The sequence below is a fragment of the Hipposideros armiger genome, unplaced genomic scaffold (assembly GCF_001890085.2).
Source record: "Hipposideros armiger isolate ML-2016 unplaced genomic scaffold, ASM189008v1 scaffold_26, whole genome shotgun sequence".
NCBI lineage: Eukaryota > Metazoa > Chordata > Mammalia > Chiroptera > Hipposideridae > Hipposideros > Hipposideros armiger.
This window is the reverse complement of record NW_017731376.1, coordinates 3,606,730-3,619,689: the sequence shown is the minus strand read 5'-3', so window position 1 is coordinate 3,619,689 and position 12,960 is coordinate 3,606,730. Positions and strand designations below refer to the sequence as shown.

General features: G+C 54.2%; 1 protein-coding gene and 1 long non-coding RNA gene across 4 annotated transcripts in view; both read left to right on the top strand.

The window, feature by feature from the left end:
* The first annotated feature begins 816 nt into the window (after positions 1-816).
* Positions 817-6,536, top strand: PITX2 (paired like homeodomain 2). Its single transcript, XM_019636000.1, has 3 exons — positions 817-1,630; positions 2,476-2,681; positions 5,272-6,536. Exons 1-3 carry the CDS (start codon positions 1,426-1,428, stop codon positions 5,833-5,835), a joined length of 975 nt encoding a protein of 324 aa, XP_019491545.1. The 5' UTR covers positions 817-1,425; the 3' UTR covers positions 5,836-6,536.
* A 1,636-nt stretch (positions 6,537-8,172) lies between these two features.
* LOC109379429 (uncharacterized) overlaps positions 8,173-12,960 on the top strand; it is a 7,025-nt gene continuing 2,237 nt past the window's right edge. For all 3 annotated transcript variants that reach the window (XR_002123204.1, XR_002123203.1, XR_002123202.1), the window contains exon 1: positions 8,173-8,681. This is a non-coding gene — a long non-coding RNA (uncharacterized LOC109379429). The remainder of the gene's footprint in view (positions 8,682-12,960) is intronic.

Here is a 12,960-nt window from a genome sequence, read left to right as displayed (position 1 = left end):
ATTTTGAAAATGCTGGGTTAGGGTTTCTATTCTATTGTGTGTTTTCTGTCTGGGGACTAATAAGCATTACAGAGAACGTGATCCGAGGCGACTTTTTATTCTTGTATAAATCCAGAGTGAACCACCAAACAGTTGTTCGTTTAAAGTCAAGGTAATTTTCTTTTGACGGGTCCATTTGCTTCTCGATTTCTAATTTATTAGCCTGACTTCTCAGGACTCTGTCTTTTTCTTTTTTTCTTTTTTTGCAATTAAAATAAAGCCTTTTCAGATTAGCGCAGCGTTCACCTGACAGGCTGTTTGGAAATTTTAAGATCGGAGAGGTGATTTGTTGGTGTTTTTAAGTGTTTCTGGTTTTAAGTAGCATGTCACCTTGCCATATACGGGAAGAATAACACCTCTGGATTAGAAATGGATACAGTGAGGCACAAAAATAAGGGATGGAGGGTGCCTTGTTGATCCATGTACCTTCTAGCCCTCGACCTTTCTGTCCTTTACTCCCGATCTTTTTACTCCCAGTCTCATCCTTCCACCTCCCCGCCCGAACAAAAAGCCGATCGTCTTTTGCCCGGCTGGAGCCGGCGGGTGTAGACTCGGTGGGCGCAACAAGGTATTTGCCCGGCCCCGCACAGCTGATAGGTGCAGGCAGCGCTGTCCCTCCACCGGGGCTCTAGGCCTCCTGATTGGTGCGGAGCCACGTCACTCAGCCCCGCTAAGCGACTGGAAGGAGGCGGAGGCGGAGGCGGGAGGGTTGGGAAGGGCAGTGGCCGAGTGACGTCTCGGCACCAGGAAGCCCGCCTCTGGTTTTAAGATGTTAGGCCAACAGGGAAGCGCGGAGCCGCAGATCTGGTCCGTCGCTGGCCTGGGTGCCGGGAGCTGAGCTGCGGCGAGGCCGGGCTCGAGCTCGACAACCCGTGGGGGGTGTGCGTGTGCGCGCCGCGGAGGGTGCGACCCGGGGCCCTCGCCGCCGCCGCTGCCGCCGCCGCCGCCGCCGCCGCGGGGATCCAATATCAGCTACCTGTCCCTGTCACTCTTGACACTTCGCTGTCAGGGCTGCGCGCCGGGGGCGGGCAGAGCGCGCTCGGCGTTAGCTTTCCTTATTGGAGGGGTACTTGGGGGAGGGAGGGAGGGAAGAAAGGGGTCTTTGCCCACTCTGGTTTCGCTTTGGAGCTTGCAAGCCTGCTCCCCAAAGACGCTCCGAGCAGTGCCCTCCTGCCCACGGCCGAATGGCTCCGTTTGCCCGCTGACTTTTGGCCGCCGACCCTTTCGCTCGAGCCTTCCGAAGGAAACGGGGCGGGCTCGGCTGGAGGACTCCGCGAGGGTTGTGTTCCCTGGCTGTGCCCGCGGCAGCCACCGCGGAAAACCTCCGCGCTTGGATCGCAACGCGGCGGCGGCCCAGGACTCATAGGACGGCGTGCTCCTTCGTCCATGAACGGCTTGAAGGGCCCGCTGCACTTAGAGCCCGGAGCAGCAGGGACCAAGCTGTTGGCCGCCTCCTCGTCCTCCTGTCACCATCCCCAGCCGCTGGCTATGGCTTCGGTCCTAGCTCCCGGTCAGACCCGCGCCCTGGACTCTTCCAAACACAGGCTGGAGGTGCACACCATCTCAGACACCTCCAGCCCCGAGGCCGCAGGTAAGGCGCCGCGCGGCCCCGCGGTACCCCCGCCCAGCCGCCCCGCGTCGCTCGACCCTTCTCGCCCGAAAGGAAGTCGGCCCCTGCTGGGGGAGGCGTGGTGGGAGTGGTCGTTCAGCGAGCTACCAGCATAACTTCCGTCCCTTTCGCTCTACCTCCACCACCGGCTGGGGTGGCGGGAACGGCGCGGGCCGTTCTGCCGCCCTCCCGATTCCAACCCCGGCCTCGGTTCTGTTTCTTGAGTCACAAAAATCCAAGCATCTCCGTCCGACAACGTTCAGAGGCCCCTCCCCATCTCCCACCCGGGCCCTGTTCTCCTCTAGGCTTTCAGCCCCGGAGAAGCTCCACTTGTTAGCAAAGTATTTCTGAAACCCTGCCTCAGAAGAGGTGGTCGTTGAAAGGGCGGAGGAACTTGGGTGCTTGACCAAATCCCAAAGTCTACTTTCCTAGCCTTCCAAAACCACATCGAAAGCTGAGCTTTCTTCGAGGAGGGTCCGTACAACGCGCACGGGTGGGTGTCCCAGGAGGTTTGGTGTGTCTGCGCAGAGGCGTATGGATGTGCTTGAAAGCACGGGCTATAAAAATGAATGTGCTGTCGCAGGGAGATAAACATGTAAATAAAACGTGCGGCGCCAGGGGAGGGGAGGACATGGGGCGCGCACACCCACACTCACGTCTGCACCCCCTCAGACGCAGCGCTCCGCGCCGCGCCGCGCGAGTGGCGGCTCACACACTCCTCCCGGCCGCCCACCCAGCTCTTCCCGGACAGTGTCGCCCAGTCCACTTGGAATTCCCGGGTTAACGGTGGGCATACTGACAGGAACCTTTGTGTGTTTCGTTTTCAGAGAAAGATAAGAACCAGCAGGGAAAGAATGAGGACGTGGGCGCCGACGACCCGTCCAAGAAGAAGCGGCAGCGGCGGCAGCGGACTCACTTCACCAGCCAGCAGCTGCAGGAATTAGAGGCCACTTTCCAGAGGAACCGCTATCCGGACATGTCCACACGCGAAGAAATCGCCGTGTGGACCAATCTTACGGAAGCCCGAGTCCGGGTAGGAGCCCGCGCGGAGTCTGAGAGGGCGAGGCGGGAGGGGTTTGTAGGGACGCAGGCGGCGTAGACAGGGTGGGAGTGTGGAAGGCAGCGCCGCCCCGGAGGGCACGGGTGGGGTGCCTTTGAAAAGGCAGAAGGCCTCATGGCGGCCCCAATTGCGAGGTTACAGCTCCCCCTTCCGAGACCGGCCGTGGCCCGGCGCAGGGACCCTGAGCGGCACCCGCTCGCCGCCCCGCCACCCAGCGCCCTCCCAAACTGGGCCGCGTGGCATTCCCCTGCACAAGGCATTGTGTTCCCAGTGTTCAGTCCCCAGGGAGCGCTAATAAAATCCCTCCCAGGCCAGGAGCCGAGAACAGGCTCCAACCTGTGCGCCTATAACAAGGAAAACCGGCCAGAGACACGCATAGGAGTGGCCCTTGCTGGGAAACTTTCGCGTCCGGCCTGGCCTTTTCTCTACCCCTCTTGCCCTCCTTACAAGGTCTTTGCGGTTTTTCGGCCATTCAGGTCTCTCCCACACCCTATCTCCTGGTTTTGTGGTCTTCGGAAGTCATTTCAATACACAACTACTATCCTGCTAGTCCTCTTAGAAAAAGAAAAAGAAAGGCTTTTCGGTTTGGTTTATTTATCTTTTCTCAGATTGTTACACCCTTCCTCCCAGTTATAATAGTTTTATCAAAGAAAGGGCTTACCTTTGTAGCAAATCTGTACTTTATGGATTGGCAAAAATGAACTTAAATCAATTACCCAGTAGCAACATCCTGGTTTATGCTGGTCAGTGGAAAATTCCAAAGTTGTTAGGATTCTGGAAGCAGAAAACACACATAGCAGGATCCAGAGACTTTGCTGTAGAAACAAAAATGTTCTGGATAGAAAAATAGAGCCCCAGTCAGAGCAGAAAAGCAGAAAGAAGCAAACATTATGTAACAATAATGATGAAAAGAATAAGACCAAAATGCACTCCCAGAGCAGAGGGAACCAAGGCACTCTCTGGGTGGCATTTGTGTAAGGTATGAGGCAATACTGGTGCTAAAAGAGCCGGGATGAAGTTGGAAATGGTTTTAGTTTAACTGCGTACAGCTAGTGCTCCAGGCCGGCCGGTGTGGTTTTGCGCCAAGGTCAGTCTTTCATTAGCTTTCCTGCGCAACAGGGGAACGGGCCTCGCACGTACTCTTCTCCCTGGGCAAAGTTTAGACGGTCTAGGGTAGAAATGACAAGTAATTAAAATAAAAGCACAATCTGTGGGTTCTGCGGAATCCTTCGGAAAAGCCCTCCCCCACCCCCTCAGGCTTCTCTGCAGTCCCTCCCTAGTCCCCTGCCGCCGCCACGCAGGGTTCTCGCTTCCTCCCGCTACCTCCTTCCAGGCCCGCGGCAGGTCCAGCCAAGTGGGAGTGAGGCTTGCTTTTTATAGCAGTCGGATGCAGAGAGGAAGGGGACTAAAAAGGAAATCGAGAATGAAAGGAAAAAGGGAAAAAATGCGGATTAGGTGGCTGGGCCTGGCTGAGCTGTGTAATGTGAAACATCACCGGTGTCAACTCCGAAATCTCGGGCCAGGCCTCGCTCCAATACACAAAAGCCGCCGTCTGGGGCGACGCGAGGACCCAATGTGGATTGAGAGCAGGGTTGCGGCGGGGCCACCGGACATGAGTAGGAGCTGGCCGGGCTGGGTGGCCGCCAGCAAAGCCAAGCCACCAGACTGGGCCCAGCGGGAGCAGCGCGGGGCGCGGGGGCCTGGCCTGGGGTGGGCGGAGGGTGAGAAGGAGGGGAGCGAAAGGAGGAGGAGGCTGCAGAGCAACCCTCTCTGGGTTCCCGGAGATTTACGCACGAAGCTCGTGGAGTTTAATGAGCTGTCGGGGAGGTGGCCGTTTGCTTTTTACTTGGTTATTTTGCTAGGCGAGGAAGGGGGTCGCGCGCGACCCGTCGCTCGTTGAGGGGAGGGCGCACATTCCCTGGAGTGGGAAGCGGCAGTGGAGATCCGGGAGGGGAGGGAGGAACTGTGTGGGGGAGAAAGCCGGCTGTGGTGCCCTCTCAGACCCTGGCGATCTACACTGAGTTTGTGGCTTTGGAATGGAAGCAAGTTTGCAAGGTGGCTGGGAAGAGTTGGGCGGAAAGCCCTCTGACCTGCGTTTATTTTGCAGTAAGTGTTTTTAGACCCCGAGGAGGGCCTGGTGAAGAAGCCACTGCAGGCTGGCAGGCGTTTGGCTGGGGGTTGTGGCGCAGCTCAGACCCCGGGCTCCCAGGCCTGGGCCGCCGGGCCTCCCTAGTTTGGTCTGGGCTTGGCGCTGGACTGCGTGCCGGCTCTGGCAGTTTGGGGCACGGGCCGGGGCGGGGGTGGGGAAAAGGGTGGCGACCATGGTTGTGTGTGTGTGTGTGTGTGTGTGTGTGTGTGTGTGTGTGTGTGTGTGTGTGAGAGAGAGAGAGAGAGAGAGAGAGAGAGAGAGAGAGAGAGAAGNGAGAGAGAGAGAGAGAGAGAGAGAGAGAGAGAGAGAGAGAGAAGGCAGCCTCTGATGCGCTCCGGGATCCAGGTTTTACTTATCCGATCTGTGGCGTCTGTTTGCTCCTGCCCCCACCCCCACCCCCACCCCACCCCCCAGGTTTGGTTCAAGAATCGCCGGGCCAAGTGGAGAAAGCGAGAGCGCAACCAGCAGGCCGAGCTGTGCAAGAACGGCTTCGGGCCGCAGTTCAACGGGCTCATGCAGCCCTACGACGACATGTACCCGGGCTATTCGTACAACAACTGGGCCGCCAAGGGCCTCACGTCGGCCTCTCTGTCCACCAAGAGCTTCCCTTTCTTCAACTCTATGAACGTCAACCCCCTGTCGTCACAGAGCATGTTCTCCCCGCCCAACTCCATCTCGTCCATGAGCATGTCGTCCAGCATGGTGCCCTCAGCAGTGACCGGTGTCCCGGGCTCCAGCCTCAACAGCCTGAATAACTTGAACAACCTGAGCAGCCCATCGCTGAATTCCGCGGTGCCGACGCCCGCTTGTCCTTACGCGCCGCCGACTCCTCCGTACGTTTATAGGGACACGTGTAACTCGAGCCTGGCCAGCCTGAGACTGAAAGCAAAGCAGCACTCCAGCTTCGGCTACGCCAGCGTGCAGAACCCGGCGTCCAACCTGAGTGCTTGCCAGTACGCGGTGGACCGGCCGGTGTGAGCCGCGCCGAGAGCGCGGGGATCCTAGGACCGTGCGGGACCGGGCAACTCTGCCCTTGAAAGACTGGGAATAACGATGGAAGGTCGTGGGCACTAAAGAGAGGGAGACAAAGAGAAGCTAGAGAGAGAAAAGGAAACCACTGAATTAAAGAGGGAGCCCCCTTGATTTCAAAGGAATTTCCTCAATGTCTGACATCTTTCACTAAAAGTATTTCCAACAGTTGCAAGGACACACACACACAGATGTTTGACTGAATATGACATTTTAACATTACTATAAGCTTGTTATTTTTTAAGTTTAGCATTGTTAACATTAAAATGACTGAAAGGATGTATATATATCGAAATGTCAAATTAATTTTATAAAAAGCAGTTGTTAGTAATATCACAACAGTGTTTTTAAAGGTTAGGCTTTAAAATAAAGCATGTTATACAGAAGCGATTAGGATTTTTCGCTTGCAAGCAAAGGAATGTATATACTAAATACCACACTGTATGTTTCTAACATATTATTATTATTAAAAAAATGTGTGAATATCAGTTTTAGAATAGTTTTTTTCTGGTGGATGCAATGATGTTTCTGAAACTGCTATGTACAACCTACCCTGTGTATAACATTTCGTACAATATTATTGTTTTACTTTTCAGCAAATATGAAAAAATGTGTTTTATTTCATGGGAGTAAACTATACTGTATACAAATTGGTCTGGATTCTTTCTGCACTCTTCTGTCGCCCGGGTGGGGTTTCTCAGCCACTACCTCCTAAACAAACCAGTCCCTCTGCCTGCCTCCTTAAAGATACAAGGCAGCAGTACTCATTTAAATTCGGTAGAAATAAATTATAGTCATGTATCAGAAACAAACAAACAAACAAACAGAGGCACTCCCAGAAAAAAAGGGGCTGCAAAGTCTGATCTTGTCTCCCAGGTTTTTCATTGGCTTAAACCCGGAGGATTCCATTATTGTTAGCAAATATAAGAGAGAAAGAAGAAAAGAGAAAGAACTTTAGAAAGTATGCCAGCTTGGAATGAATCTCTTACTCCTGGGGGAGGGGGCAGGGAACCTGCACTTCCAGTAAATTGCTCTGGAGAAGCGTGTGTGTGTGTGTGTGTGTGTGTGTGTGTGTGTGTGTGTATGTATATATGTACAGTTTATATACATTCCTCTCAAGAGGAATATATCTATAATAAGTTTACAAGGAAACACCTCCAGTTCAAAATATTTAGGCCTCCACGTTTATCTTTCAGGCTTAAGTAGAGAGATTCTTCATGTTATATTGCATTACTATTTCCAAATCCTTTTGAGACATTAAAAGAAACAAAGACAGTTTCTAATAACTACAGCCCTTCAGTTTCTCAAAGAGCCCAGGGGTTGAGAGGTTAGAGTGGAGTTTCCTGAGTCTTGTCGAGCAATATGTAGTTGAGGCAAAGGTCACGCTCCCAGTGTTTTGTTTTAAATAATATTGACCCATTAATTCTAAACCTGCTTGTTCCTGAAATTATACAGGATTATAGTTTGCAAACTGCGGGACAATGAAGCAAATCAAGATGAATTACAGCCCTGGCCCTTCCTCCCATCTTCTGACATCTAAACTGGGAATGAGGTCGGTGTGAGTGTTTAAAAGAACTTTAAACACCCGCTCATCCTTTGTCGATGGTTTTCAGCTTTTTTTTTTTAATGTGGAATTTGATTTCGTAACAAATAGCAAATACGACTTAGTCCCAAAGAATTCATCACCTTGGCGCTAGGGGGGTCAGTGGGGGAGACAAGGGTTCTGAGGTCTTCTGCTATTCCGGTCATTGCCTGTCCCCCACCCCCCGGGGAGCGACGACAAACACCACCCTGCGGAACCCGGAGCGAAAAGGAGCCGCCGATTTTCTGGAGCCGAGAAAACCTGTGTTTTTGCGCTGAGGTTTCTTTTATCTGATTGAAACTTTACCTATAAGCTTTTGGAGCTCAGACACTGAGTCTTTGTTCTGCAGGGAACTGCTGCTACCATTTAAAGAGATCGCAAATAATGTCCCTGATTTAAAGATCAGTGTTTAATGCACATTAACTTTCTTCCTTTCTTTTTCAAGCTCTGCCTCCGACCTGGGATCACGCGGCAGTGGGGGGCAGATAAAAGCCCTTTGGACGAGGGTCACCTCTATCCTTGTTGTTCACTGAAGAGCACTGGAGAGGAAAACGGTCCCCTCGGGCGGACTTTGGCTTCTGGAGCCGCGGGGCCCAGCTGTCCCGGCCGCCCCGAGCCTCCGCCTGGTATGGGGGGTGGGGGTGGGGGGAGTGGTGACGGGGGAGGGGCGGCGGGGACTGGGAGAGGGGATTTGGGGCTGGGGGCTGGAAGTGCTAACGAGACCCGCTGGAAGGATTTGCGTCTCCTGGTAGTCATAGAGGAACTTGGGAGCGCTGGGTACAGGAAGTGGATCTCGGCCTGGTTCGCTTGCTGAAGTAGAGCTCTATTTCGAGGGACGCAATCTGCAGGAAACAAAAATGCAAGTCGAGGTTTGGGAAGAGTTGTCACTTTCCCGACTTGAGTGGTGCGGGCTGGGGGCGGAGATTCGGGACTGTTGAGAGGCCATTTCTCCTACCTCAGCTCCTTGCCCTGGACTTCCAGAAGGAAGAATTACCCGTCTCACCCTGCTTCCTCCCGACACCATCCCCGCTGGCCTGCCGGCCCCTTTCCGCACCTCCTTTTCCCTTCAAGTGTGAAAAGCCTTGTTCCCGAGCTAGTGGAGTCGACCCCCTCGCCCCTCCCGCTCCCACGTCTTCCCCCCTCCAGCCATCGCTACTGCCACCAACTCAGTTCCACTCAATCGATTTTTGCTGCATGTCAACACTTATTACCGGTGAGTGTGAGGGTAATTTTTCTCCTTCTCTAGGTCTCTTAATGATTTCTGAGCTAGTTGTGTATTAAAGTGCTTAAAGGAACCTTTAGGTAATCTATAGCATGAACACCAGCCTCCTCCGCTTGGGATCGAAGATGGCGAGCGTGAGGTCGGCGGGGAGCCCACGTCCGCAGGCCTCCGCCCTCCGCCGCCACCTCTGAGCGCCCAGAGGCCGGAGCTTGGGCAGGAACCCGCAAGACGAGTCGTGGTCTAGGGGCTTTCCTCCCCACCCCCCACCCCCACCACCTGTGACTCACCGTTTCTCCAGCCTGTCCTCGGTTTTTAACCTTTTAGAAATTTCTAAGGCCCAAACTCTTCCTTCCCCTAATATCGAATTCAAATTAGTGGAGACTAATTAGGGAAAGGTGAATAGAGCCCATGTTTGTCTCAATTTCCTCCCAGTTCCTAAATCTGGAGTTTTACTGTGCATAACTTGGTTAGAAATTTATTTATTATTATTTGTAATAGTTGGGCAGCCTGGACTGTGCCGGCGGCTTGATTAGGAGGCAAATCCTCCCCTTGGCCTCCTGGCCCTACTTTTCCCCCACCCCCACACTTTTCCTGCGAGGTGCTGAAACGCGGGAGTCCTTGTAGGAGTGTAACAACAACAAAAAATTAATGGGGGAAAAAATGAGCGTCTTAAAAGTCCCAATATTCCTCGAAAGCCCCATAAATTAACCCTGTGAAGAGCGGTGAGCTCTTTTAAGGCGAGTCCATAAAAACCTGGCGCGATCTTGGAGGAGGACGGGAGGACGACCCTCCCCCCCCCCAACCACCATCACGAATGTGTCCAAACAAAGGTCTGTTCTGCAATCCACATCCTAATCCACGGGCGCTCTCCCCGCCGTCGCCGGGCTCGCTGCTCACAGTCAACACGGACTATGCAAGGAGTCCCCCGCTCCTCTATTTTTTTTTTTTTTGAGAGAGAGAAAGAGAGAAAGAAAAGCGGGTGTAATCAGATCAGAGGCCTTTATATAAATATAGAGTCCCTATTGATTGACTTCTAAAACCTGGCAGGCTGCAGTTGATCTAAGCGCACCGGGAAGAAGCAGCGTGGCCGACTGAGGGAGGACAGGTCTCCAAGTAAACAGAAAAAAAAGTCTTGTAGCAGGTTTTCAGAAATAATTTTTTAAAAACTACCCTTTCTCCCCATCCTCCCTAATCTGACGATTGCATTTTAACTGAACTTGAGAACATGATAATTGGGGGCGAGATTTAAAGTAAAAAAACAACAACAATGGGTTAAGTAGAAACCCGATTGTAAACACATAATTTACCTTTTCGGGGTTTAGCAGAGAAAACCAGGGAAATTTTACTCTAATCTTAAAAGTGTATTTACCACCCGTGCCCCCACCCCCAAGAAGAGAGGCCTTCTCATTGTTGACTTTCTATCTGAAAAGATAGAAACCAGAATTTATTGTGTTTGGGATGCATAACTTCATTCACTGCTGTGCTGAGTATTTTATGTAAATGTTGCTTTTAGGTTTTGTTTGCGGAGTAGAGAAGGCCTGCTAGAAATAAAATATCCCACTGAAGATGCATTATACTTAGTTACCTTAAAAAAAATCATTGCTACTCCTGTTCTAACAACAATGCATTAACAGTTCAGTGGCAGCTTTGGAAAACAGGAGATAACTTGAGGCTTAAGTTACTCAGCCAAAGCATGGCTAAAAGAATCATGTAAATTCCTTTTTTAAAGACATTTAAACCATTTAAATGAATATAGGGTAAAGGTGTTTACTTTTGGGGGGGGAGTACTTCTTTTTTTTTTCTTCTCTCAGAAGGGCTAAGAGAAGTTCAGACTCACTGGGCCCTCCCTGAGCAGGGTGTGTGTCTACAGTCCCTGACTTTGATGGGTCTTTCCAAACCGGCTTCCCCTATTCTTCCTGCAAAAATGTTGGTGTCCTCCCCTTTGCTCTTTCTCCGCCTATCTTCCCCGGGCCCCGTTTTCTTTATCCACACCAACGTCTTCCCCCCACCCCCATCCCCCATCGACTTAGAAAATGGCCCCCGGCTCCTGGAACCTGAGGTACCCGGACTATGGCTTGGGGCGGTTCCTTAGAGCCCCGAGACGCCCACTACCAATGTTTCTTCCGTCCACACGTCGCAAAACCTTTCTGACTCCGCGGGCAGTTGGCAGCATTGCGGGACTCCCTCGAACGCAGTCCTGGGCACGACCTGTATCCTCGTCGCTCTAGGAAGGTGAGACCTAGACTCATCCCTGATGTCCCTGAGAAAACGGCGGGGCAGTACATGGAATGGGACTTGGAACCCATCCTAGAGGCAACTCAGTTCTTGGGCGCTTTTCCCCGTTCTGCTGCTGTGGGCAGCCCCAACTCTACTTCACTGGGCGGGCATTTGGGTGGGGTTGCTGCACCCAGTTGAAGCTTGATGGCATCTTCTAGGTCCTCCCAGATAGACTGGCAGGGCCTTCTCCGGTGTCACTTCATGTGGCTTCCTGCGTTTGGTTGACCGTGAGTTTCTCTGGCTGATTCACCTTGCTGTGTTACGGGCACGGGGACGTAAGACTGATGAGCACAGACGTGGAGGCCCTGCAGGTATTCCCCAGTGCCAAGAAAGGGGCCCCGCATGCCTGAGTCCAAGGTCACTTTGTTAGAAAATAATACATCAAACAAAAACATAAAGCCCTCCTTCTGTGGGCGCTGGGACTCGGGCGATGGCCACTCACAGGGATCTGACCTCAGGTGCCTCCAGCCCCCATTTAAAATCTGTGAAATCGCAGGAGCCCCTCTTATCTGACGAGTCAGGGTCTTGTTTGTCTGTTTCTCTGACCGAGAAAAAAAAGCCCCGCCAGCAAATGCTGGGTTGCAACTCCTGGCGAGAGGACACCCTTCCCAGCCAGGAGCCTCCTGTCCTGGCGCAGACCGCCAGCCTGTCAGTAGCCCAGCGCCGGGGGGGATGGCCGTCTGGACAGCTGGCCAGGCCCTTTGGAACCCATGGATTCCGCGGGGCCACCTGGCCCAGCTCTTAGAAGGATCCAAGGTGTCGCTGCTCCACCTGAACGTACCCCCAGGGCGCCTTCCCCTTGGGCCTCGCTGGCCGCCTGAACCGTGGCTAAGGCACAGCCATGTCCTGCCGCGGTCTCTTGACCAGAACAGCCACTTCATCTTAATGTTCATCGTTTGGCCGGCGACGTGAGAGAAGGGTGATGGCAAGATCTGCGTCCTCACACTCTACTGACCGTATTTTCCGAGGCACCTGGACGAGCGGCGGCCCAGAAAGCCACCCACGCACCTCCGGAGACCCTCGCGGTCCCGGCACTGGTGTGGGCACGTCCCTCCGGACAACAAAACCGGAACCTAATCCGCAGCTGCCGCCACACTCCCACCTCCCGCCCGCGCCAGTCCGCAGCTCGGGGCGGCGCGGAAGGCCCGGGGTCCGGCTAGGGCGAAGCACCGCCCCCGCGCGCCCTCCTGCCACCCCCGCACGCGCCGCTCCGGCCTGGGCGGTGTCTTCGTGGGCGGTCGGGCCCAGCGGGGCGCGGCCTCCTGGCTGAGCCTGCGGGACGCGTGCTGGCCTCGGCCGCGGTCCCTCCTGCGAGGGAGGCGCCGGCGGCGGAGTCTCCCGCGCGCCCTTCCTCACCCTCTCTCGACCCTCTGCGCCTTCACGCCCGCGCGGCCATATACCTTGAATGGGTCATCCCTGCCTGCTGCCCGCGAGCTGCCTCTCGAAGCCCTAAGGTTGAACATTAACCGGCCGGAGCTATAGAGTGGGGTAAAACGTTACATATAAAAATGAATCATCTATCCGCTCCTGAGAGAGAGGCCCTACGGCGAGCTCTGCACGCAAAGCTGCCCCGGCCAGGTCCCTGGCCCAGTGCAGCGACCCTTCTGGCGGCCACTTCCAGAGCCCATTCGGCCGCCAGCGGCTGAAATCGGATGGGGGAGGGAGGCATGGGGTCATCGAACCAGGCTTTCCCCTGGAGTAGCCTGATGTTAAGGCCTCTAACACGAGCGAAGTGCCCTTCCTTTCACTCTCGAGGTACACATAAAGGTCTGGAATAGCTTTCCTCTCTCACAAAGGTTCGTGGGAGCAGCTGCAGGTCTAGGAGACGCTGCCCACAGGGTTGAGAACCCAAGCTCAGCAGCCGACTCCGGGGATCAGCCGCCAGGCGCGGCGCTGGGGCTGGACCCTGGGAGGCAGGGCTGGGGGCGGGGGAGGCAGGGAGTGGAGCTGGAGGGGAGGCGGGCGGTGGGCGGTGCGACACGCGCACTGGCTG

Excerpts from the sequence above, each read along its gene's own strand:
- PITX2 (XM_019636000.1), top strand. The coding sequence starts at position 1,426 with ATGAACGGCTTGAAGGGCCCGCTGCACTTAGAGCCCGGAGCAGCAGGG. Across the intron at positions 1,631-2,475 it reads CTCCAGCCCCGAGGCCGCAG|AGAAAGATAAGAACCAGCAG; the intron begins GTAAGGCGCCGC and ends TTTCGTTTTCAG. Across the intron at positions 2,682-5,271 it reads TTACGGAAGCCCGAGTCCGG|GTTTGGTTCAAGAATCGCCG; the intron begins GTAGGAGCCCGC and ends CCCACCCCCCAG.